The sequence below is a fragment of the Tachyglossus aculeatus genome, chromosome 1 (assembly GCF_015852505.1).
Source record: "Tachyglossus aculeatus isolate mTacAcu1 chromosome 1, mTacAcu1.pri, whole genome shotgun sequence".
Lineage (NCBI taxonomy): Eukaryota > Metazoa > Chordata > Mammalia > Monotremata > Tachyglossidae > Tachyglossus > Tachyglossus aculeatus.
Window position 1 is genome coordinate 128,118,093 of NC_052066.1, and position 27,684 is coordinate 128,145,776.

Genomic DNA, 27,684 nt, shown 5'->3' on the forward strand with positions numbered 1-27,684 from the left:
TGTGGACCGGTTCCTTGGCTTGGAATTGAGATAACTGCACCAAAAGATGCTCCCCTTTTTCAGTGGGCTCAAAGAGTGTCTCTCTCTTTCAATGGGCTCTTTTCCGAAGATGATCACATAGTGGTCGTCTCACGATGAAAAACCCGGGAACGTGGTTTCCTCCAAAAAAAAAAAAAAAAAAAACCCGAAAATCAAGGGACCGGAATCGACCAGAGTTATTTCAAATTTTGTGGGTCGGACACAGTCTTCTGTTCCCTCAGTAGATCCGGGGGAATCATTTCCCTACCGCCTTCCCTTTTCACCCCGAAGAAGGTAACTACTTGGGCAGGGATCTGAATTTTCTTCGGGGCTACTGTTATCCCTAACAGCCTAAAATAATCACTTTCCTATAACTCATCTCATAGGTCTCTTTTTCTACAGATCTATAGATCTTTGAGGGAAAGGATCAGGCCTGCTACCTCAATTCTCCTAAGCACATTAGTACTATACCATACACAGAGACAGTAAGTACTATTCACTGATTGATTTTAGATTGTGGTGAACTAAACAAGGCACAGCAAGCAGGGTTGTGCCCCAGTATTTAATGTCGTATTCTTGATAATATATCCCAGATGATATGTTTACACTTTTTAATGATGGTGTTTTACTGTTTACTCATTCATTTGATTATCTGTTATCTGCTAGTATTTTTCTGCCTTAGCACAATTCAGACTGGTTTTGAGGGATCAATTTGTCTGTGATGCCTTGAATTTCGTTCCTGAATTCTGAAATGTTAGCAAGTTTTCCCAATTTAGTGTCCCCTGAAAATATAAGCAAATGTGCAGTTCCTTCAGTTAGATATCAACGAAGATGTTGAATGGAGTCCTTCCTTAGTCTGATCCCTACGAGGCATCCCTCAGCACTAGTTTCAAATTGAACTGTGTGACCACCCACCCATAATTTACAAATTTATCAGTAAAGACAACACATAGAATGGAATCAAAACCCTGATTTGAGGCAAAGGGCACTAGGTATCATCTATGGGGCCTGCCCCACTCCTAGAGCAATTGTGGTGGCACTTAGTTAATAATAATGATGGTATTTGTTCATTCAATCGTATTTATTGAGCACTTACTGTGTGCAGAGCAGCGTGGCTCAGTGGAAAGAGCATAGGCTTGGGAGTCAGAGGTCACGGGTTCTAATCCCGCTTCTGCCACTGGTCAGCTGTATGACTTTGAGCAAGTCATTTAACTTCTCTGTGCCTCAGTTACCTCATCTGTAAAATGGGGATTAAGACTGTGAGCCCCACGTGACTTTGAGCTAATCATTTAACTTCTCTGTGCCTCAGTTACCTCATCTGTAAAATGGGGATTAAGACTGTGAGCCCCACGTAGGACAACCTGATTATCTTATCTTTCCCCCAGCACTTAGAACAGTGCTTGGCACATAGTAAGCGCTTAATGAAAGTCATCATTTTCTAGACTGTGAGCCCGTTGTTGGGTAGGGACCGTCTCTATATGTTGCCGACTTGTACTTCCCAAGCGCTTAGTACACTGCTCTGCACACAGTAAGCGCTTAATAAATACGATTGAATGAATGAATGAATCATTATTATTATTATTACAATTCGGCAACAGATAGAGACAATCCCAACGCAACAACGGGCTCACAGTCTAGAAGGGGGAGACAGACAACAACGAAAAAGTAAGTAGACAGGCATCGATAGCATCAAAATAGATAAATAAAATTAGAAATATATACACATAATTAATAAAATAAATAGAATAATACATATGTACAAATATACACAGGTGCTGTGGGGTGGGGAAGGGGGTAGAGCAGAGGGAGGGAGTAGGGGTGGGGAAGGGAGGAGGAGCATCATCATCAATCGTATTTATTGAGCGCTTACTATGTGCAGAGCACTGTACTAAGCGCTTGGGAAGTACAAATTGGCAACATATAGAGACAGTCCCTACCCAACAGTGGGCTCACAGTCTAAAAGGGGGAGACAGAGAACAAAACCAAACATACTAACAAAATAAAATAAATAGAATAGATATGTACAAATAAAATAAATAAATAAAAAAATAGAGTAAAAAAAATATGTACAAACATATATACATATATACAGGTGATATACATATATACAGGTGATATACATACATACAGGAGCAGAAGAAAAGGGCGGCTCAGTCTGGGAAGGCCTCCTGGAGGAGTTGAGCTCTCAGTAGGGCTTTGAAGGGGAGAAGAGAGCTAGTTTGGCGTTTACTGTGTGCCAAGCACTGTTCTAAGTGCTAGGGGAGATATAAGATAATCAGGTTGTCCCACATGAGGCTCACAGTCTTAGTCCCCATTTTACAGATAAGGTAACTGAGGCACAGAGAAGTTAAGTGGCTGGCCCAAAGTCACACAGCTGACAAGCAAGTGGCAGAAGTGGGATTAGAACCTACGACCTCTGACTCCCAAGCCGGTGCTCTTGCCACTAAACCATGCCGTTTCCCAAATGCGAGCGCATTTAGGTGGGAACTCTAGACTATGAGCTGTTTGTGGGCAGGGAACATGTCTACCAAATCTGTTATAATAATAATGATATTCGTTAAGCGCTTACTATGTGTCAGGCACTGTACTAAGCGCTGGAATGATGGTATTTGTCAAGTTCTTACTATGTGCCAAGCACTGTTCTAAGGGCTGGGGTAATATATTTTGCTCTCTCAAGTGCTTAGGATAATGGTCTGTACACAGTAAGGACTATGTAAGTACAACTGGTGAATTGATTGATTGAGTTACAATGTGACTATCCCAGCACAGATTTAAGTCATTTTCATTCCCTCCTCCTAAAAGGACTATTTTGGTTCTAATGGAGGTTTCCTTTTCCCTCAACTCTTTCTTTTTAGAGAAGCAGCGTGGCTCAGTGGAAAGAGCACGGGCTTGGGAGTCAGAGGTTTTGGGTTCAAATCTCAGCTCCGCCACTTGTCAGCTGTGTGATTTTGGGCAAATCACTTCAGTTCTCTGTGCCTCAGTTACCTCATCTGTAAAATGGGGACTAAGACTGTGAGCCCCACCTGGGACAACCTGATTACCTTGTATCCTCCTCAGCGTTGAGAACAGTGCTTTGCTCATAGTAAGCACTTAACAAATATCAAAAATGTTATTATTATTATTCTTTCTCTGTCTTTTTTGTGAGTTCTGCTTGTGTTTTCTTTTCTCCTCAAACTATTCTTCACTTACATTATCGATAGGGTTTCCTGGAAGAAAGGAGGTATATAATAATCTTATTTCTATATCCCTTATTACATCATCAAGCACAGCTATATAGATTGAATCAAATGAGACTGGGTTAATGACAGTTTTACTTAATGGTATTAAGTGCTTATGGGCAGGGCACTGTACTATGTGCTTGAGGGGGGTACAATGTAACAGTTGGTAGACACAAATTCACTGATGATGGGGAAGTGTCAACTCTGACATATCTTTTTGTTTGTTTGAGGGATAATGGGGATGGAGAACAAATTTGCTTTGTAGTCTCCAGAGTTCAGGTTGAATAATGCAAAGTACTCCTTTGCTTTGTAGTCTCCAGAGTTCAGGTTGAATAATGCAAAATACTCCTGTTAGGAGTGAAATTTTCAACTTGTCATGATGCAATAGAGAAGCAGCATGGCTCAGTGGCAGGATCCCGGGCTTGGGAGTCAGAGGTCATGGGTTCCAATCCTGGCTCTGCCACTTGTCAGCTCTGTGGCCTTGGGCAAGTCACTTAACTTCTCTGAGCCTCAGTTACCTCATCTGTAAAATGGGGATTAATAATAATAATAATAATGGCATTTGTTAAGCGCTTACTATGTGCAAAGCACTGTTCTAAGCGCTGGGGGAATACAAGGTGATCAGGTTGTCCCATGGTGGGCTCGCAGTCTTAACCCCCATTTTACAGATGAGGGAACTGAGGCCCAGAGAAACGAAGTGACTTGCCCAAAGTCACCCAGCTGACAAGTGGTGGAGCTGGGATTTGAACCCATGACCTCTGACTCCCAAGCCCGTGCTCTTTCCACTGAGCCACGCTGCTTCTCTTAAGACTGTTAGCCCCAAGGGGGACGCCCTGATCACCTTGTATCCTCCCCAGCACTTAGAACAGTGCTTCGCACATAGTAAGCACTTAAGAAATGCCATTATTATTATTATTATTGTTAGCCTTCTCTTGCCCCTGATATGCAACAAAGATCAATTGCACTCTGATGGACCTTACGGAAGATCCAAGAAAGGCAGGAAGGTAGAGTGGACAGTGTTCTAGTTTACTTCTCTCCCTACCAGTATGGATTCAGCACCAGAGTCCTTTGTATCTTGTATTTCCATTTTCACTGCCAAAGTTCCTTCTGCCTCTGTTCTACCATTGGGTTTGGAACCTAAAAGCAGTGTCTGTGTTCAAAAGAATCTGGGAGGGGAAAAAATGTCTCTGGAACAATTGAGAAGGGTTAGAGTATTTTGGAAGAATACCCAAGGTCCAGGAATATATGGACAGCATTCAGAGACCTCCAAATGGTGACATCACATTACATTAGGTAATGGCATAATAGATGTAAAGTCAGGTGTCTCAGGCTGGATTTCTTTATGAGAAGCAGCGTGGCTTAGTGGAAAGATCACGGGCTTGGGAGTCATTCACTGAGTCATATGAGTCAGAGGTCATGGGTTCTAATCCCTACCCTGCCACTTATCAGCTGTGTGACTTTGGGCAAGTCACTTAACTTCTCTGTGCCTCAGTTCCCTCATCTGTAAAATGGGAATTAAGACTGTAAGCCTCATGTGGGACAATCTGATAACCTTGTAGATACAAGCACTTAGATCAGTGCATGGCACATAGTAAGTGCTTAACAAATACCATTATTTTTTTTATGCCATACTTTGACACCCTACAGAGATGCATCTTGCAACTCTTACCTGGGTGCATTAGTCTGTAAAGGAAATGTTTCTGTAACCAGTATTTTCAAGTGTTCCATAAAAGTTCACAGGACTTTCTTTCAAAAAATATCCTGAAAGGCTTGTGGGTGTAGCTTGTCTCAAAGCTGCTGAAGCTACCATTTGTAATGGTTATCAGTGATGTTCCATGGAGGAGGCAAAGGGTCTAAGACAAGAGAGGTGAGATTTGAGGCACAATGAGTAGTTGGTGTTATAGGAATGAGGTCTGTAGGCTGAATTGTAGTGGGGGAGAAGTTAAGTGTAGGATAGGGAGACCTGACTGAGTGCTTTTAAGTATATAGTAAGGAATTTATTTTAATGTGGAAATGGATGGGCAACCATGGAAGGTTTTTGAGGAGTGAGGGGACATCTACAGAATGATTTTTTTAAATAAACATAATCTGGGTAGCAGAGGGAATTATAGATAGAAGAGGGGAGAGGAGGGAGGCAAGGATGTCATTGAGGAGACTGATGCATTGGTCAAAGTGGGATATGATAAATGCTTGAATCACCATGGTAGCATTCTGGATGGAAAGAAGCAGATTCTAAGGCGCTAAAGTAGAATTGTTAGAATTTGGTGACAGACTAAATATGCAGTTTGAATGAGAAAGATGGGTCTAGGATAATGCCAAGGTTACAGACTTGTGATACAGGAAGAATGGTGGTGTTGTCTACAGGGGTGGGAAAATCAAGGGGATGATAGCTTGGTTTGGAAAATCAGAAGTTCTGTTTTGGACGTATTAACTTTGACGAGTCTGTGGAACATCCAAGCAGAGATGATCCGAAGGAAGGTGGAAATGCAAGACTTTCTCCTGTAAAGTCAAGACTGGAGGGACAGATTTGATAGTCATCCATGTAGAGTTGACACTGTGGGTGAATGAATTATCTAATAGAGTAGGTGTAAATGGAGAATAGAACGGGACCCAGAACTAAGTCTTGAGGGGCCCACATAGCTAGGGAGTCAGAGAAATAACTGGCAAAAGAGACTAAGAAGGAATTTCCAGAAAGAGAGAAAAAAACAGGAGAGTACAGTGTTAGTGAAGCAAGGGCAGATGTTTCCAGGAGAAGGAGGTAGTCCTCAAGGTTGAAAGAAGCCGAGAGGTCTAGGAGGATTAGGATAGAGCAGTGTTCATTAGATTTGGCAAGAAGGTGGTCATCTCAATTTACTCTTTGAGGCAGGACAATAAGCACTAGTAATGGAAGAATGACAGCACAACTAATCCCTAGACCAGAGTATGTTTTTTATCCATCCTTCCAAAATATCTCTTGCATAGAGAAGCAGTGTGGCTCAGTGAAAAGAGCATGGGTTTGAGAGTCAGAGACATGGGTTCTAATCCCAGCTCTGCCACATGTCTGCTGTGTGACCTTGGGCAAGTCACTTAACTTCTCTGAGTCTGTTACCTCATCTGTATAATGGGGAGCCCCCCATGGGACAAGCTGATCACCATGTATACCCCCCAGTGCTTAGAACTGTGCTTTGCACATAGTAAGTGCTTAACAAATGCCATCATTATTGTCTTCTTTCAACCAGACAAATTATTTTGCTTTAGACTTTGCCCAAAGACTATTTTTTGCAAATCTCAATTTAGGCTTCATATTAGATTTTATCTTCAAAAGACAATAATTATTTTGCCCATGTTTTGAGTTAAGTAAATTGCACTGAAGATTTAAACATATTTGGGATTCATCAATAATAATGATTTGGTTTCAGAAGTTTCATTTTATTATCTCCTATGTTACCAGGAAAATGAGCATGTAAAACTTTATCCATCGCTTGCAATTATTTCATTGAAAGAAAAAAATGTATAGCATGCATTAACATGGCAAAAAAGTTTATGTTCCTCAGTGTTTGTTAAAGGCTATATAAAAATCTTAAATCCATCTCTTTTCTGTGTAGTGTTTGTTTCTACTCTAAATTTGAGTAGTCTAATCTTTTATAATATTACAAGTACTTATTCCTCCTGAAGGCATAGGCATAGCTCAAGTAAACTGGTAACATTTAGAATTTTTTCCTGAATATTATCTACCAGTCATCTCTCCATATAGACTGTGTTTACATGAGCAGTATAAGTGGTGTCCATATATTTACATTCTGTACTCTGAATTATTAAGGAACTTGATGAAAATATTCTGCAAATAGGGCCCAGGCTCTCAGTTTCTTCTTGGGTTCAATTTTTTTCTTCATACAATTTTTCTGTGCAAGTACTCTATTGAAAAGCAGACATAAAGGGGATTGAAAACTCTTATCTTCCTCTTGTTTACTTTCAGTATCTTTATTTCAAGCAATAAAGTGGATTTTTTTTAAAAAAGGTGACAGGTTAATTTATTAATAGAAGTAAATATTAATAATCATAATAATATGTCATTATTTTCTAAGTACTGTTCTAAGCTTTGGGGTAGATACAAGGTAATCAGGTTGTCCCACTTGGGGCTTACAGTCTCTATCCTCATTTTACAGATGAGGGAACTGAGGCACATAGATCATCAATCGTATTTATTGAGCGCTTACTGTGTGCAGAGCACTGTACTAAACGCTTGAATGTGAAGATGTGAAGTTCTAGATGTAAAGTGACTTGCCCAAGGTCACACAGCAGACAAGTGGCAGAGCTGGGATTAGAGCTCGTGACCTTCTGACTCCTAAGTTTTTGTACCATCCACTACACCATGCTGCTTTTCATGAGTAAAATTCATGGGGCAGAATTGAAATGTTAGCATTCATTCGTTCATTCATTCTATTATTTAATGAGCGCTTACTGTGCGCAGAGCACTGTACTAAGCGTTTGGGAAGTACAAATCGGCAACATATAGAGATGGTCCCTACCCAACAACGGGCTCACAGTCTAGAAGGGGGAGACAGACGACAAAACAAAACAAGTATACAGGTGTCAATAACATCAGAATACATAGAATTATAGCTATGTACACATCATTAATAAAGTAAATAGAGTAATAAATATGGACAAATATACACAAGTATTGTGGGGAGGGGAAGGGGGTAGGGCAGAGGGAGGGAGTGGGGGCGATGGGGAGAGGAGCAAAAGTAAACTCTGAGTACTGTTCCTTCCCCCAAAACATTCTACTGAACAGTAAGTCAGCTTGAAGGAATGTGAGGTAAATAAATTTTAAGGTAACTGGGGTTGGGGAGGCGGGGGGAAGGAGGCAAGACTTTTTGTCAAGGTCCCAAGATTTTAATGAACAGGTAATAGAAAGGAAGTGGAGAAGGGAGGAAGGCAACTTGATGAGAGGAACACTGTGTATGTCATCCACATGACAAACTCTGCTAAAAGGTTGTTAAAACTGTTCAAGTAGCAACCATAAGCCCACATTGAAAATGTAAAACTTTAATAGTTTTAAATAATGAAATATGAGATATGAGTTTGATATATTTCTTAGGACATCCTGTCTTTGGACTCTTCATAAATATTCCAGGCAACCGACTCTAGACTGTAAATTCATTGCGGGCAGGGAATGTTTCTGTTTATTATGATACCGTACTCTCCTATGCACTTAATACAGTGCTCTGCACAGAGTAAACATTCAGTTAATATGATTGAATGAATGAATAACTCAATCTCCAATTGTTAGCATTCTTTCATTCATTCAATTATATTTATTGAGCGCTTTCTGTGCTCAGAGCACTGTACTAAGTACTTGGGAGAGTACAATAAACTGACACATTTCCTGCCCACAATGAGCTTACAGTCTAGAGAGGGGAGGCAGACATCAATTCATATTACAGATAGGTACATAAGTGCTGTTGGGGTGGGAGGGGGGAGAGAAAAGGGAGAAAATCATGGCGACGCATAAAGGAGTGGGAGATGAGGAAAGGTGGGATTTAGTCTGGGAAGGCCTCTTGAGGAGATGTTCCTTCAATAAGGCTTTGAAGGGGAGGGAGAGTAATTGTCTGTCAGATTCAAGGAGGGAAGGTGTTCCAGGCCAGTTAATAGTAATAATCATGGTACTTCTTAAGAGTTTATTATGTTCCAGGCACTGTTCTAAGCACTGGAGTAGACAAAAAATCACCAGGTTGGACACAGTCCATGTCCCGCGTGGGGCTCACAGCCTTAATCCCTATTTTACAGATGAGGTAACTAAGACAGAGAAGTGAAGTGACTTGCCAAAGGTCACACAGCAGACAAGTAGCAGAGCCGGGATTAGAGCCCATGAATTTCTGACTGCCAGGCCCAGGAGACTGAGAATGAATGGCCAGAGAAATAAAGAGGAGAACCAGGAGAGGACAGAGTCACTAAAGTCAAGGTTAAATAACATTTCCAGGAGAAGGGAGTGGTCCACAGTGTTGAAGGCAGCTGAGAGTTCGAGGAGAGTTAGGATGGAGTAGAGGCTGTTGGATTTGGCAAGAAGGAGATCATTAATGACCTTTGAGAGGTGTTTCTGTGTAGTGAAGGGGACAGAAGCCAGATTGAAGAGGTCAAGGAGAGAATTGGAGGAGAGGAATTTGAGACAGCAGGTGTAGTCAGTTTACTTAAGAAGTTTGGAAAGAAATGGTAGGAGGGAGATTGGGGGTCAAAGAGAGGCTTTTTTTAGTATAGGGGAGACATGGGTTAATTTGAAAGCAGTAGGGAAGAAGCCATTGGAGAGCAAAAGGTTGAAGATCTCTGTTAGGGAAGGAAGAAGAGAGGGGGCTAGAGTTTTGATAAGGTGCAAAGGAATGGGGTCAGATGCACTGGTGGAGATGGTGGCTTTTGAGAGGAGGTAGGAGATGTCCTCAGAGATAAGGCTGGGAAGGATGAGAGAGTTGAAGAGGGGCCAGAAGAGGGAGGGAGTGATGAGGCAGGGGCGATTTTGGGGAGCTCACACCTAATGATGTCAAATTTCTTAATAAAATTTGAAGTGGGACCCGGGGGATTGGTAGATGATAGTTACTAGAATCTGGAGTGGGTGGCAGAGGTGGACATTATGGACTTCAAAGGAAGGGAAAGAAAGCCAGGTTATTTGGAGTTGACTGGGTTCAAGAAAAACACATTCAGGAAAGTTCTATGTTCTTTCATTAAAAACCCAAATTACAATTGCACAGTTTAATTGGAGTATTTGAAAGATTATTTTAGTTTCCAAGTTGTAGTTAACTTTCTTTATGGACCTGATCTTAAAGCAAACTTAAATTGACTGAATGAATGTCCACACCCAGAATTTCATCCGGAATACTACTTCCCAGGAGGTGGTCAAAAAAACAACAACAAAAAACCAAACTCCTTATGCCTCACCCATGAGGCAGTTTGCATTTTCTATCAGATGTGTTATGGTGGTTGCAAATGCTAATGTGTAATATCCATTGTGTAAATATGGCTCTCAAAAGAGTCTTAAATATGATCAGTCTGGTAAATGTCCATTTCTCCCTAGCTAATTCAGATTGAGTGAATTTGAATTATTATTCTAGTCAAAATGTGTTCAGTGCCAAATAAACTCAGTGTGCATTAAATATGTTAGGTTATGTTATAGGGATGAGGATTGAGCAGAGATATTCACATGGTTTGTTGATTCGCAATACTGACAGAAGAGTTGAGATTTCAATATAGAATTGAAGTAACTAGAGACTGTAAGAAAATATAGTATAGAAGCCAAATACATCGTATTTAAATTGTTTTACTACTCATAAACAATGATACTGGCACTTTCCCACTGAAAGGTATTTTCATTTCCAAAGAAAAAAAAAAGAAGTAACTGTGGGCTCTGACATTCTGGAGAACCATTTTTTGAATAATGCAATTTTTCGTCTGCTACAGACACCAAAGGCATGCACACTCGATCTATATGCAAGGTATTTTGAAGGGGTTTTCTTTGTTTCTTGGTATGTGAAATATAGACAGGGAAATTTTATTCAAGCTCTTTTTCTTTGCCATTTGTTTGGCCACATTATAAGAAAAGGCTGTGCTATATCCAAATTAGGATACAAATATGAAAATATGCACTTCAAGAAAGAGAAGATATATATCTTTATCGCAAATGGACAATCAAGTCCATTGTTGTGGAATATTAATTATAGATCCAGCACCATAAAATCCATTTCTGAAATAGAATGAGATTTAGAATTCAAGACCATGTAAAGTGCAAAAGTTGCAATAATGTCCAAATTTTGCAGTATAAGATTTTTTGCTTTTTAAACTAGGAAGCTGAATGTTGATTTCTGCCAAAAAGATAATCAATCAATTCATTTTCATAGTTCTTTGGGTCGAAAGGGAAAGCAAGAAAGACTTTTTTTCCTATCATGGTCAAATGCTGCTCTAAGCTCTGGGGTAGATTAAAGGCAATCATGTTGGACACAGTCTCTGTTCCCCATGTGGTGCCCAGTCTAAGTAGGTAGGAAAGAAAACAGTTATTGAATTGCCATTGTACAGCTGAGGAAACAGAGACAGCAAGAAGACAAGTCACTTGCCAATATCACTCAGCAGGCCTAGGTTCTTGCCACTTAGACCATGCTCCTTTCCTCAGGTCTACCCTCAATGTTCTATTATACTCTCCCAAGTGTTTAGTTTATTTCTTGGCACACAGCATTCAATAAATACCACTAATTGACTGATTCACAATTTTAAGCATTGTCCTTCTTTCTTCCGTGCTGTGATTCAGGTATGGTTCGCAACCATTATAGATTTTTGAGGAGTGGGGAGACAGGGGTTAAACCTTTCTTAGAAAAGTGATGCAGGCAGCAGAATGAAGTATGAACTGGAGTAAGGAGAGACAGGAGACAGGTCATTGAGGAAGCTGCAGCAATAGTCAAAGTGAGATAAGTGCTTGGATTAGTGTGAAAGGGTGGATAATTTAGTGACAGATGGAATCTGTGGGTTGAATAAGAGAGATCAGTTGAGAGTAATGCAAGTTAATGGTCTGGTGAGGCAAGGAGGAGGGTGATGTTGTCTACAGTGGTGGAAAAGTCATGGGGAGGACAGGGTTTGAGTGGGAAGGTGAGAAGTTTTTTTGGACATTTAAGTTTGAGTTATTGGTGGAACATCTAAGTAGAGATTTCTTGAAGTGAGAAGGAAGTGAGAAGGAAATGTGAGCCTGGAGGAGAGGGGTCAGGTCAGAGGGATATTACTTTGGGAATCATCTGTGTAGAGATGGTAGTTGAAGCTGTGGGAGTTAGTAAGGTGTCCAAGGGAGTAGTTATAGATGGGTAATGGAAAGGGATTCAGGACTGTGTCTTTAGGAACACCTACAGTTAGAGGGTGGGAGGCAGAGGACAAGCCTGCAGGTGGACAAGGATTGTAAAGAGGAAGTGAAAAGCCTAAAACAAGCTGAGCAGGCATCAGGTATGAAAGCCAAAAAGGGTGGAGAAATGTTGCCAGGCAGAAAGGATAAAGCAGGCGACAAATAGATTGGCCTGAAATCTGTATTTCTGCAACTTGTGTAGAAGAGTTGGGGAAATGTATTTTGGAGGTGATCAAGGGCTTTGCATTGGTGTACAAGATGAGAGGGAATAGGGGAGTTAGGGAGCTGAGTTCAGTAGGGAAGGTGATTTTGAAGCTTGGATTTCAACATCAAGAGAAGGTAAGGTATGGAGACCAAATGGAGCATGATGACTTTAGAAATTGGAGGGGATCAAAGGATAGGAGATCTCTGTTCAGGACAGAGCAGATTCATAGGGAAAGGATTTATGGAGGAGAACACAGATCAGGAGCCTGTGGTTGAAGAGTGGAATTTCAGATTTGGGAGATTTGAGATAGTAGAGATGTGATCTAATGTATTTTCAAGTTGCTAAGTGGGTGACATGGGACAGAAAGGGAGGTCAGTGGTGTTGAGGAATGAGAGGAAGCAGGCAGTGGAAAGGTCAGTGTGAAAACTGAACCTCCAAGGATCAGAGTAGGGATGGAGAAAGAGAGACTAAAAGTGGGAAAGGGAGCAAAGTGATTCAGACAGTTGGATGTGGGGTCTGGGAGGTGATAGATGACAACAACTAGTAATTAGAGTGGGCTGATGGATGATAAGGACTTCAAAGGAAGGGAAAGAGAAACGCAGGGCAGATGGGAAAGTGCAAAAGCAGGATTGGGGAGTAAGAAGGGAGCAGATTTCTCTCCCTTTCCCAGTGAGTTTTGGGGAGTGGTAAAAGATGAAGCTCCCTTGGGAGACAGCAGCAGGAGAGACAGTTTCATCAGTGATGGCAAAGAGGAACAGGTCAAGAATGCAGGGAAGCCTTCCCATGATGGAGCAGAGGTACCACAGGCCATTTTGAGCTGGAGTTGTGGAGTGGGGAGGAAGGGATAATGCTAGGGATTGGATAGGAGTGACCTGAGGGGGGCTGGGACAGCGGAAAGGGGCGAAAGGGATGAGGTGAAGCACTGGAAAGGAACATCAGGAATGGAGTAATTAGTGGAAAAGGAATGAGAGGACATTGTGAAGCCTGAAAGGTTTAAGAGTTTTAAGAGAGAATATCTTCTACAATCTTAGTTCTTCCATTTGACTGATATGTGGCCTTGGGAAAGACACTCAACTTCTCTATGCCTCAGATTCCTCCAGTGTAAAATGGAGATTCAATTCTGTTCTCCCTCCTACTTAGGCTAAAGCCCCATTTGGGACAGGTACTGTGTCTGACCTAATCAATTTATGTCTATCTCAGCAATAAGATGGTGCTTGACACATTGTAACTGCTTAGTAAATATCATAGCTATAATTTTTATTATGGCAGTTTAATCTGCTAGTTTTAGTGATTCCTAAAAACTGCTGGACTGAATGTGTGTCCCTGGGTCCCTAAGAATAAGTGGGTGAATGTTTAAAAATTAACAGGTGTCTGTGTTGATGTGTAAACAAGCAGCCATTGATATTTATTAAAATGCCAGGGTTTGTCTCTGTAATAATTTTTTTTTTTAATTTCAATTATGCCTTTTTTTAACTGTTTCTTTCCAGACTGTGTCCTAAGATTTTCAGTATTTTCTCATGTGGAAGTTACTCTATCTTACTGAACCTGCTTGTGGTTCTTTATTGAATCATCTTCGGCACTATTACATCTTCATGAATACTGCCCATACTTCATGAACCAATGTTTTGCAATCAGTCAATCAATCAATTGTATTTATTGAGTGCTTACTGTGTGCAGAGCACTGTACTAAGCGCTTGGGAAGTCAGACTACTTTTTTTTTTGTTTGGTTTCTATCTCATTCTTGCCTGATGCCCAGTATAAATTGGCCTTTTCCTCTGATTCTACAAATCACTACAAAATTATTCTGCCTAGATTGTAATAGTTTCTTCAAATTCTTCAAAAAATGGATTCAACTTTTGACAGATTGAATTCCACTTCCTGTAGTTTAGCATCCTGGGGTGACTAGTGAAATCTCAATGGCTAGTCCTTGGGGTCTTTTGGGATGTTCAGACCCCATCTATTTCCATGAGTGGTAGAACAAGGAAGCCTGGGAGAGAAGATGGGGGTAAAAAGTCTATACCGTTTTTTTTTTAATAGTATTTGTTAAGTGTTTACTGCATGCCAGGCACTGTACTAAGTGCTGAGGTAGATACAGGTTAATCAGGTTGGATAAAGGCCCTGTTCCACCTAGGGCTTATACTCTTAATCTGCATTTTACACATGAGGTTTCCGACTACAACTCAACCTGCATACTGTGCTCCTCTAATGCTAACCTACTCACTGTACCTCAACCTCGTCTATTTTGCTGCCGACCTCTCACCTGTGTCCTGGAACCTGGCCTGGAACATCCTGCATCTTCATATCTGACAGAAGATCATTCTCCCCACCGTAAAAGCCTTAATGAAGGCACATCTCTTCTGAGGCCTTCCCCAACTAGGCCCTCATTTCCTCTTCTCCGACTCCCTTCTGCATTACCCTTGCACTTGGATTCTTACCTTTGCACTTGGATTCTCACCCTTGATTTACCCTTCCCTCAGCCCCACAGCATTAATGTACATACCTATAATTTATTCATATTAATGTGTGTATTCCTCGCTAGACTGTAAGCTCACTGTGGGTAGGTAACATGTCTACTAACTCTGTCATATTGTACTCTCCCAAGTGTTTAGTCCCAAGACTGAGCCCCCTTTTTCCTCTCCTCCTCCCCAACCCCCACGCCCTACCTCCTTCCCCTCCCCACAGCACTTGTGTGTATCTATTACTCTATTTTACTTGTACATATTTACTATTCTATTTATTTGGTTAATGATGTGCATATAGCTTTAATTCTATTTGTTCTGACGATTTTGACCCCTGTCTACATGTTTTGTTTTGTTGTCTGTCTCCCCCTTTTAGACTGTGAGCCTGTTGTTGGGTAGGGACCATCTCTATATGTTACCAACTTGTACTTATCTTCCCTCCCAAACCCTGCCCTCTCCCTGCCTTTCCCGTCACTGTAGATGGCACTACCATTCTTCCCATCACACAAGCTCGCAAACTTGGTGTCATCCTCCACTCCACTCTCTCGTTCACCCCTCACATCCAATCCATCACCAAAACCTGCCAGTCTCACCTCCGCAACATCGCTAAGATCCGTTCTTTCCTCTCCATCCAAACTGTTACCTTGCTGGTTCAATCTCTCATCCTATCCTGACTGGACTACTGCATCAGCCTCCTCTCTGATCTCCCATCCTCCTGTCTCGCCCCACTTCAGTCTATAATTCACTCTGCTTCCCGGATCATCTTTGTGCAGAAACATTCTGGGCATGTTACTCCCCTCCTCAAAACTCTCCGGTGGCTGCCAGTTAACCTACGCATCAAGCAAAAACTCATCACTCTCGGCTTCAAGGCTGTCCATCACTTCGCCCCCTCCTACCTCACCTCCCTTCTCTCCTTCTACAGCCCAGCCCACACCCCCCGCTCCTCTGCCTCTAACCTCCTCACTGTACCTTGTTCTCCCCTGTCCCACTGGTTGACCCCTGGCCCACGTCCTCCCCCTGGCCTGGAATGCCCTCCCTCTAAACATCTGCCAAGCTAACTCTCTTCCTCCCTTCAAAGCCCTACTGAGAGCTCACCTCCTCCAGGAGGCCTTCCCAGACTGAGCCCCCTTTTTCTCTCCTCTTCTCCATCCCCCCGTCCTACCTCCTTCTCCTCCCCACAGCACCTGTGTATATGTTTGTACAGATTTATTACTCTATTTTACTTGTACATATTTACTATTCTATTTATTTTGTTAATAATGTGCATCTAGCTTTATTTTTATTTATTCTGATGACCTAACACCTGTCCACATGTTTTGTTTTGTTGTCTGTCTCCCTCTTCTAGACTATGAACCCGTTGTTGTGTAGGGACCATCTCTATATGTTGCCAACTTGTAATAATAATAATAATGATGGCATTTATTAAGCTCTTACTATGTGCAAAGCACTGTTCTAAGTGCTGTGGAGGTTACAAGGTAATCAGGTTGTCCCACAGGGGGCTCACAGTCTTAATCCCCATTTTACAGATGATGTAACAGGCACAGAGAAGCTAAGTGACTTGCCCAGAGTCACACAGCTGACAATTGGCGGAGCTGGGATTTGAACCCATGACCTGTGACTCCAAAGCCCATGCTTTTTCCACTGCACCACACTGCTGCTCTACTTCCCAAGCGCTTAGTACAGTGCTCTGAAAACAGTAAGCACTCAATAAATATGACTGAATGAATGAAAGTAGGGACCGTCTCTATATCAATCAATCAATCAATCGTATTTATTGAGCGCTTACTGTGTGCAGAGCACTGTACTAAGCGCTTGGGAAGTACAAGTTGGCAACGTACAGAGACGGTCCCTACCCACCAGTGGGCTCACAGTCTAAAAGGGGGAGACAGAGAACAAAACCAAACATATTAACAAAATAAAATAAATAGAATAGATATGTACAAGTAAAATAAATAGAGTAATAAATATGTACAAACATATATACATATATACAGGTGCTGTGGGGAAGGGAAGGAGGTAGGACGGGGGAATGGAGAGGGGGATGAAGGGGAGAGGAAGGAGGAGGCTCAGTCTTGGAAGGCCTCCTGGAGGAGGTTGCTGACTATATGTTGCTATATGTTGCTGACTTGTACTTCCCAAGCGCTTAGTACAGTGCTCTGCACACAGTAAGTGCTCAATAAATGCGATTGAATGAATGAATGAATGTTTAATATAGTTCTCTGCACATAATAAATGCTCAATAAAAATGAATGATTGATGAGATAACTAAAGCACAGAGAAGTTAAGTGACTTGGGCAAGGTCATGAGAGAGACAAGTGGTGGAGGTCGGTTTAAGACCCAGGTTCTCCGACACCTTTGTACATAGTCTTTCCACAAGACCATGCTGTTTCTTGTGCTTCTTGTCTTAATTTTGAAATCTTAATTCTATGAAACCTAAACATAACCATGTTCTTGGCATAGTCTTATCTAAATAGAGAAGTCTAACCTTTCTGTTTTAATGGTATTTGTTAAGCACTTACTATGTAAGTGTTCTAAGTACTGGGGTAGATATGAGGTAATCAGGTTGGACATAATCCATGTCCTACATGGAGCTCAGAGTCTTAATCCCTATTTTACAGATGAGGTGACTGAGGCACAGAGAAGTTAAGTGACTTGCCGAAGGTCACTCAGCAGACGTGCTAAAGGTCTGTGCAAAAAAAGTTTAATAAATTTAGTTGGGAAAGCTCCAACCAAATCCAGAACATATGTAGAATTTTGTAAAAATTACTGGAATTGTCTAAAAACATCCAGGATTGTGTTAAGACACAGGATCAATCTGTATAGTGGAACCCTTTGATTGATGTGGGGCAATACCTAGGCAATGACACAAGCAGTTAGTGATATGGCTCCAAATATCTCATATTTTAAGCCAAGTCAGAGTTCAGATAATGGAAATTCCGCTGTCCAATGCTACAGTCCAGATGGAATTGCCCAACACCACTGCCTCAAGGCAATAAGGCTTATCATTCATGTTCCAGTCCAAATAGGAACAGCTGGAGCCAAGCTTTTGCCTTTCTATCTGATTCAGTCAAGTAGACACAGCTCCCCTGTGCCACTGAAACTGAGTCTACTGAAAATGATGTCTACTTATCAGTTGAGACAACACATTTTCTATTGATTGTTCAAGACAAGTTTTCCACAAACAGACTCTGAACGGAGACTGGAAATTGAAAATTGTCATTCATTCCACATCTGTGGGAGTAATAGCACCTTATCAGTGATCACTAAAAATCATCACCGTCTGGGTGCTCCTCTTATAGCAGAGCAGGAGGTGGATGTACTATTAAAATAATAATAGCCTTTAAGGCCCATAAATTCTGTCATAAACATAAAGTGGCTGAGGAGAGGGAACCATTTAAAAGGTTAAAAAAATCATGACAAAAAGGAGTTTAGAAAGTCATGAATTTGGCTTTTGGGGAACTGCTAAATGATCTAGAGTATATGATAATTACATATTTACCTCAGATACCAATTCATCACTTTTCAGATTCCTCAATCCATCATCACTTCACCACTTGATAACTGGCAAGTTTGTAAGTTGATTACGAATGACAAATAGCAGAATTAAAATATGACATGCTGTACAGAAGATACCACTTTAGAAAGGTCCTAGATGATTCCATAAATTTCATCCATGGTCGCTCTGTCCAGTTGTCTAGTTAAACCTGAAATCGTGTGTAACCTATAAAATTGCCGTGTTTTACCTGCTTCGTATCTGGCACTCTCATTTCATTATTCACAATCATCTTGACCAGAAATAATTGCATCTTGGTGAAGATACTTTGCAACCACTAGTTTATTTGACTGTTTTTCTCCTGAGTCTGTCCCTCCATCCAAGCTGGGCTCAAAGTTAACTCTAATTTAATTAGTTCCTAGGCATCTGTTTGTAATTATTTCACATCGCTCCAAAAGTATATTTTGGCAAGGATTCCACAGTAAAGTGACATATTGAAGTTCATTGTCAGGCAACTTCTGCTTTTCCAGATTTTCTAGATTACTGCCAAAATTGTTTTTTGATCACTTTGGTTTGGGTATCCAAAATTCCCAATATTCCCATTCCTTGAAAAAAGGTGCATCATTTTCAGGAACACAAGGAAAATGCCTTACAATTTGGCAAGGATCACCTCCTTTTAAATAAGCTTCCACATTTGATTTTTTTTTCACTCCCCACCCTGAAACCACTTGTGCTGAAATGGCACATGCCTTGCCCTGCATTTCCACTCCAAAGAAAATAGGAAGCATGGTTAGCTTCTACCTTTTGTTCACCTTTTTCAACTTGGTTGCCATTGGTTGCCAATATTTCCTACAAAAGCCCACTGATTATCCATTTATGCATCATATTCACACAATGCCATCTATTCTAAATCTTCCCTACTAACAAATGCACAAAGGAAAAGAGGAGTCAAATAATACAGAAAATATTTGCCTCTATAGAAATATTGCATTTCTGGGCATATTTTCCATTTGTGACTCTTTTCACTGTTATCATGTGCTTTTGTTTCATCTTGTTTATATTAGTTGAATTTCTGTTGCTTGTTTTAGCATATATGCAAATGATGACTCAGCTGTTCTTGAATACACTTTCATTTTAACTGTTTATCAACTTTGAAATTTATAGCCAGGAAATCAACTACACCAAAATATAACAAATACTTTGAGAAACAAGCCAACAAGCTATAAAGAAATTCATTCAATGCCATGATTACAGAAGTGTACATGAGAACAAGGATTACATCTTCTCCATTGAATTTGGTATTGACTAAATTGCATAATCACATATATACAATACAATAATCACATAGATAATACATTAGTTCTATTTACCAGGGAAGCTATGGCATCAGAAAATATTTAGTTTATTGTTATATCAATGGAATTGTTATTTGTTCATTGCAATCACCTTCAGAAAACTAATAAAATTACCTTCATGTTTTCAGTAATTATGTTTTAATATAAAATTTACTAAAGAAAGGGGTAAAAGAATCTTCATTTTCACCACCAATAGTCATTATTAGAACTTCACATAGCATATTTTACCTTGTTCTGGTTATGCTGGGTATATAATAAGAAGAATAATATTAATTCCAGTATTTGTCAGTGCTTACTATGTGCCAAGCACTGTTTTAAGTGCTGGGGTTGATATGTTAGGTCAGATACAGTCCCTGTCCCAAATAAGGCTCACAGTCTTATCCCTATTTTACAGATGAGGTAACTGAGGAACAGAGAAGTTAACTGACTTTCCCAGGATCACACAGCAGACATGTGGTGGAGCTGAAATTAGAGCCCAGCTGCTTCTGACTCCCAAGCCTTTGTCATGCTACTTCTCTGATATAAAATTATCTCTACAAAAATGAGGAAAACCTTAGACTCATTATTTGCATCCTCTTCTTTTCTCAGTGTACACAAGTACAGCATCAGAAGGGCAAAATAGGACTAGCTCTGACAAAAAGTTCCCTCACCCACTCCCTCTGATGCTGCACATGCCTGGTAATAAGAATACTACTATTGATACCTACTACAAATAAAAGTGAGTTTATTAAGCACTTGCTATGTGCCAATCATTGTATTAAGCATTAGCCCATAGAAAAAATAATCAGGTCAGACAATCTCCCTCACTGGGCTCCCAGTTTATGACAGAGGAAGTACATCTTTTAGACTGTGAGCCCACTGTTGGGTAGGGACTGTCTCTATATGTTGCCAATTTGTACTTCCCAAGCGCTTAGTACAGTGCTCTGCACATAGTAAGCGCTCAATAAATACGATTGATGATTTTGAAGAAAATCCCCATTTTGTTTATGAGGAAACAGGGGTACGGAGTTTAGTAACTTGCCCAGAGTGAGCAAGTGGTAGAGCTGGGATTAAAATCCAGGCCCTCTGATCACAGAACCCATGTACTTTACATCAATCAATCAATCAATCGATCATATTTATCGTATCAATCGTATCAATCAGGCCATGCTCCTTCCCCATCTACAAGTACCTGCTCCGCAGGGAAGAAGGGAATGGCAAGAGAAACATAACTCAGTCCTGGAAGAAAGATGGCAGTATGAAGAAGCAGAGAGGGAACCTGTGGGACTGCACACTAGGGTTTGGATTTGGACCCTAGATGCTGGCCTGCTTTCAACACTGTCCTGCTGTGGCATAGCTAACTCATCTTTAGTTTATTTTTTTTAATGGAATTTATAAAATGCTGACAATGTGCCAAGCCCTTAGCTAAGGGCTGAGAATAGACTCACAGGGATGAGTGATGCTGCCCCCTTGAATGGCTTCATGATGGATGGACCAGGGGATAAATATACAAAGGAAAACAGAAGTAAAAGCTGAGCCAAGATAGATATTTTCACTGTCTTTATCTGTATCTTCCCCTGAGCCAGGAGCTCCTTCTGACCAGCCTTGCTTGAGCACGGATTGTGGAAAAGCACTTAAGGAATAGCAACCAATGTGATTTGTGCCCCTCAAGAAGAAACTTTATGTCCCATGGGTTACTGGGGCATGCCCTCTTTCTCCTGAGCCCAGAACTCGGGGTAATATGTTGTAGGGAAAAGGAATAGTACTAAAGATCCTGGAGAGTTCCACTTCATAAGATGGAGGGGGACTGGGGTAGGAGTGGAGGATTTACATTCACTTCTCCCTCTTTCTTGTACATTTTCTTTCTCTGGGGTGTGTGACATTATTTAGCAGGGGAAGGAGCAGAATAACTAGCTCTGGCTCCAATGAGAAACATTGCTCGGCCACGGGGAGGAAGCAGAGAAAGAAGCTCAAGAGAGTAATCATCCGTGAGGGAGACATACATACACAAATGGGGAGCCACTGCTGGGATAAAGCAATATTGATTATTACATTCCAATAGAGTCAATTAGGAATAAGGGGGTTTGTGACAGCTTTACCAATGGAATAAACCATGATATTCAATATCACAGTAAGAAAATATTTATTAGCATACAGAAAAACATTAATAGTAAATAATCCTCCTTCAGTTAAGCTCTTAAATCAGGGGCATGAGATCTCTGACACTATTTAAGCCCTCAGCCCAGGGGCATTGAGAATTTCCTGTCGGGGGTGATCAGTACCATTCAGTGTTCAGGTCCTTAACAGGCTGAACTGGCGCAGGTGTCCCCGGCTAAGAGGTCTCACAACCAGGGCTGCCTTTAGAGGACAGTGAGCAGCCAAGTATGGTTTGGGATGAGCATGGGCATCCCCAAAGAAAGTCCCCAACCCGAGCTGTCTGGGTTGTCCTTTTAGATAACAATGAACAGTAGCGACAGGCATATCCCCCCAGCCTTTATACTATACTTGTTGTCCGTTACATCAAAGTTCTTTGGCGTAATAGTCCTATTCTACCAATTACAGTAATTGACTTAAAACAGAATTTCATATCAAACTATGCTTTATATCTGCTTGATCTTTTTGAACAGTGTTAAATCCTGCATAGACTTTTAAACCTTGTCTAAACTGATGACATACCCTAGAACCTTGGTTGCTCTATTTATTTTATTTTGTTAATGGGTTTGGTTTTGTTCTCTGTCTCCCCCTTCTAGACTGTGAGCCCACTGTTGGGTAGGGACTGTGTCTATATGTTGCCAACTTGTACTTCCCAAGCGCTTAGTACAGTGCTCTGCACACAGTAAGTGCTCAATAAATACGATTGATTGATTGATTGAGAATAGAATCATAAATATACTTGAAAATGACTGCAAAGTTTCAGTAGTTGATTTCCTGCTTCTAGACTGCTCCTTAAAGAAAACGTGCCTTGCTTTATTTGTTTGTTTCAAAGTCCATAATTTTCCTTAAAACAATTCCACCTTGGCCCATCCTCCTACCCGCTCTTCACTAGGAGTACCAAAATTAAGTCTTAGAAGACTTGAGAAAGAGCATAATTGCTTTGTAAAGCCATCCCTAAAATGACCCCTGGAGTTCTCCAAACATGAAGATATTCATCTGTAAATTTAGATTAATTTTATAGAATTGTCAGAAGACACAGGTTCTAATAAAATCTATGGAATTTAGCCATGTGCCAAGTCTGCAAACATACCTGTAAAATGTGGATTAAATACCTGTACTCCTTCATTCATTCAATGGTATTTATTGAGTGCTTACCATATACAGAGCACTGTACTAAGCACTTGAAAAGTAAAATACAACAATAAAGAAAGACAATCCCTGGCCACAATGGGCTTAGAGTACCCAGGAAGACCAATGTGGGAAAGGTTCTGTACCTGACAATCATATTTACCCCAGTGCTTAGCACATACTTGAAACATAGTGAACGTTCAACAAATATCACTACTATTATTATTATTATAAAGAATAATCATAGCACTCAAGCAAGATGTACCCTGTCTCTTCATAAGTCCTAGATTCTAAAATTGTCTCTGTTTCTCTTAGCCAAATTCAGTTTTGTTAGCATTTCCTCATAGGATCTATTAATCAACCATTGAATCATTTTCATTGCTTTCCTTACAACATTATTTAACCTCTTACAATTTGCTTAAACTGAAGTCAGAAAACAGGACACTGTGCCCTACATTGCAATTATCTCTTTGCCATGACCTTGGGAAAGTTTGCTACAAGGTAGGTACAATTTGTACTCCTGGTATCTCACTAAGAATCTTCACAATTGATCAAATCCACAAAACCTTACCATTTTTTTTTCCTGGGTTTGTTGAGTCTGATTATTTTTACTCATCAAAACCTAGAAATTTGCCGGCAAAGAGAGTCCTTAAATAGATGAGCCATTGGTCTAGTCCAGAAACGACATTTGAGATGTTTTTTCATGTTATAATTCACTATATATGTAAACTATTATTTTAAATAAATTATTAAATTGCCTATGATAGGATTGAACAAGAGAGTTGTAGGGGATTGAAGAACACTAATCCACGGAAGTCTTGATAGAATTGGAGAGAGTACAATGCAAAGTGACTTATGAGGGTTTTAAAGCAGTTTTCCTGGGAAGAAGAAATAAGCATAGGAAGGAAGATAACAATTGCAAAATAAGTGGTATTTCATGTTTTGTCATCTCCTTTATGCAAGTGAGAGTTTTAATCATTTTATCCCTTCCTCTTTTTTTTTTTTTCAGTGTCTCTGTGCTCCAGGCTGGACGGGGGATTTCTGTCAGACTGCAGAAAATTCCTGTTTAATTTATCCAGACAAATGCATCAATGGTGGAACTTGCGTTGATGTCAGTAAATTCAAACAAAGTCTGCCATTTGAATGTGTGTGCCCATTGGATTTCACAGGTAATCACAGCTCTCATTGTGCAAGATATATATATATATATATATATATACACACACATATGTTTTCAAGCAGCAGTACATTTTTTCATCATTCATTCATTCAATGAGTTCTACCAACTGTGCTATGTTGTGTCTTGTAAGCACTTGGTACAGTGTTCTACACACAATGAGCACTCAGTAAGTATGATTCCCCTCTCAGGATTGCATCTGGAGCATTTCCAGTACTCTACCAGTCTCAGCTATGGGAGGGAGAGTCAAGCAGAGGCATACCCATTCCATTCCTAGCTTGACCAGTGGCTAGCGAATAGAAGGCAATCTGCTACAAGTCAAAACTCACCTGTGCTGGGCAGAAGCAGCAGGGGAGAGAGTCGAGGGTGGAGACTCAAGTTTACTGTACGGAAGGAGACGATGGTAAATGACTTCCATATTTTTACCAAGAAAACTATGGATATACTACCAGAATGATTGCAGATGGAGAGCAGGATGTTCTGGGAAAGATGTGTCCCTCGTGTTGCTATGGGTAGGAAATGACTTGACAGCATAAGACAAGACAAGAAATATGATTGATTGACAGGAAATATTTTGGCTGTTAAATGGAGCTTTCCTAAACATGAACATGATTGTCAAGGAAGACAGTTTTCCCACTTTTGCTCCAAACAGTAGTTGCCACTGTTGAGAGACAGGATTTGGGTGGGACGATAATGAGTGAAGATAAAATATGGGATTTTCTTCAATTTCACATCAGGTTGTCTTTGATCTCTGTTAGATTATAATGCAACATTTACGTCCACCAGAAATGTGTAAACCACATTTTCTCTGACTTGCTCCCTTTGCTCTTCCCCCGGCTCCCTTCTCAGGCCCACAGCACTTTTGCATTTATCTGTAATTTTATTTATTTGTGTTGATGTCTGTTTCTCCCACTCTATACTGTGAGCTTGTTATAGGCAGGGAATGTCATTGTTTATTGTTGTACTTTCCCAAGCACTTAGTACAGAGAATAATATATACGATTGAATGTATGAAATCCAGTTTTCCAATTGAGAGGAGAAAAGGGGGCACAGTGCCAAGTGTAGCTTGACTGTGTCTCCTTCTCTGATTCCTGTCCCTGAAGTAGGTTTGGGTATGGCCAATTTCTACTTCAAGCAGGGTAAGAAGGAAATGATTCAATCTCCCAAAGAGGTCCCTTTTGCATTGAGGGTGACCTAAGATCTTGGCCAAGGGTTCCAAGGACTCGGTGGTTTAAATATCCTAGTAATGTGTCCCAGAGGACATAATAATAGTAATTATGATGATGATGGCATTTGTTAAGTGCTTACTATGTGCAAAGCACTGTTCTAAGCGCTGGGGAAGGTTACAAGGTGATCAAGTTGTCCCACGGGGGCTCACAGTTTTAATCCCCATTTCACAGATGAGGTAACTGAGGCACAGAGAAGTGAAGTGACTTGCCCAAAGTCACACAGCTGACAGTTGGCAGAGCCAGGATTTGAACCCATGATCTCTGACTCCAAAGCCCGTGCTCTTTCCACTGAGCCACGCTGCTTCTCCGATATAATATATGATATATTATATTCTATGATATAATTATCATATTTATTAAGTGCTTACTATGCGCCAAGAACTGTTCTAAGCACTGGAGTAGATACAAAGTAATCAGATTATCCCACGTGGGGCTCACAGTCTTAATCCCCATTTTACAGAGGAGGTAACTGAGGCACAGAGAAGTGAAAATATTTGCCCAAGGTCAAACAGCAGACAAGTGGTGGAACTGGGATTAGAACCTATGACTTTTGACTGCCAAACCCATGCTCTTTCCAAAAAGCCACAGTGCTTCTCTGACATGAAGGATATGCAGTTGGGATCCTACTTGCACCTGCAAACAAAATTTGCCAACTACCACTGTAAACCCCAACTAAAGCACACACCATAATAAATCTCCAAAGGCTTCTAAATATAGATCTCAACAGCATTCAAATTCAGAGAACAAGGATCAGCACTTCTGAATATCTCAGTACTTCCCCTGAGAGACTGCAGCTCATAATCTTAATCATAATAAACCAAAGTTAGTCCATTAAAATAATTCAAATGCAATTCATTTCCATTTCCATTAAAATTTTGTATGACCTAAATCATTCATCAGAAGCAATGTATAAGGGACCTCTTTGTTTGTGAGTCCCCTGAGGGACAGGAATCACGTCTAATTCCTATCTGCGTATTTTCTCCCTGCTTTTAGTAGTGTTCTTTATACAATGAGCACTTAAATACTATTATTACTCTCTGACTAACGTATGCTTTTAGGGTACTCTCTTTCATAAGACTAATGCTTTGGTTCCTTAGATGGTCTTTGACAGAGTTAATAGATTAATGCACAATAACGTTAAGTGGATGATATTAAGCATAACTGCAATCACTTTTGTCCAACTTAGTTTACTTGAATTCACTTTTCCTGAGACAGTCATGTGTTCACCAGTTCCATAGTATGATTCTATTTTTGATGTTGTTTTTCATGTTTCAGTAAAGTTTGCAATATAATGTAATTATATTGGCCTTCAAGTCTCCATGTTCAAATACAATATCTTCTCTTTCATTTCTTCTTGCTCTTCTATTCTGATGAAGCAGTTACAGAGGATAGAACTTTGTGGGTTTAGGGTTTAGGATATTCAGTAGAACAAAGTCCTTACTAAGAGTTAGATTCTGAAGCATTGGTATTGAAAGTTTCAGTTCAGGACTACTTAGCTATGCAACACCAAACTACGATCAGTTAGTCATTCTGAATGTAGAATTATTCAAAAGAAGATAAACCTCAACCAGGATATAGTTGAGAACTCTGTAAAGGCTGAAGCTGTTGCACTAGAATAATAACCAAAGGAGAGATTTAACCAATACTGCAAATTGGGAAGAATAGGACTAAATGCAAAGTCATATGGTTTACAGAATATTTTAAGAAATTAAAGTTGTCAATGCCTAGGTTGATTTCCTGATTACCAAAAATCAGTCACTCTTTGCCTGCACAACCACCTGAGGCTTTGCTTATGGAAATGGCTAGAAAAGAATTTATGTTAGCAGAGCTCCCTAAAATATCTCACCCAGACTTCCTTTTTCCACAAAGTGTAACAGTGGCACAGTACAAGAAGCTAAAAATGAACATCCTTTCTAAACTCTCTCTGAGGAGAATCTGGTCTTGGGAAGGCTTTCCTACTATTGGCATAGTCTTATATTCCGATAGCTTCTGGAATGTGTAGGCACCTTTGAACTATGCATATTTTAACTTTATGCTTCCACTGCCTTTCCTGCTACTACTGTTTTCTTGTAAGGTTTATTTTCAAAGGATTTTAGAACATACTGCTACAGGAAATACTTGATGTTTAGTATTAAGTGGAGTACATCCTCCTGACTGCAACTGCTTATGTTTTCTTGTAGAACACCTCGGTATCTCTTATTGGACTATGGGGCAATGTGTCAGCCAGAATGCCAGCAGTCCCTCCCCTAGTTGCCTGAAAGTACGGGAGGCCTGAAGTTCAGTTTCAAGCGTGACACAATCGAGTTAATTAAGGCTTCCTGTATAATTTGGCAGCAGGAGGAAGACTGCATTTGAACTGCATTTATTACCACATTGAACCTATCTGCAGACTGTCTTTACTAGCAGCTGACATCTTCATCT

The 27,684-nt window shown here is 40.4% G+C and overlaps 1 protein-coding gene and 1 non-coding gene across 2 annotated transcripts in view; both read left to right on the forward strand.

The window, feature by feature from the left end:
• The window catches only part of EYS (eyes shut homolog), a 136,539-nt gene that overhangs the window by 79,119 nt on the left and 29,736 nt on the right, over window positions 1–27,684 (forward strand). Inside the window, exons 7-8 of the mRNA XM_038745845.1 lie at window positions 23,867–24,026; window positions 27,444–27,523. Of these exons, the coding sequence (XP_038601773.1) occupies window positions 23,867–24,026; window positions 27,444–27,523 (240 nt within the window). The remainder of the gene's footprint in view (window positions 1–23,866; window positions 24,027–27,443; window positions 27,524–27,684) is intronic.
• LOC119936908 lies at window positions 24,216–24,353 on the forward strand. Its single transcript, XR_005453876.1, has one exon. It is a non-coding gene; the product is annotated as a small nucleolar RNA SNORA7 (small nucleolar RNA).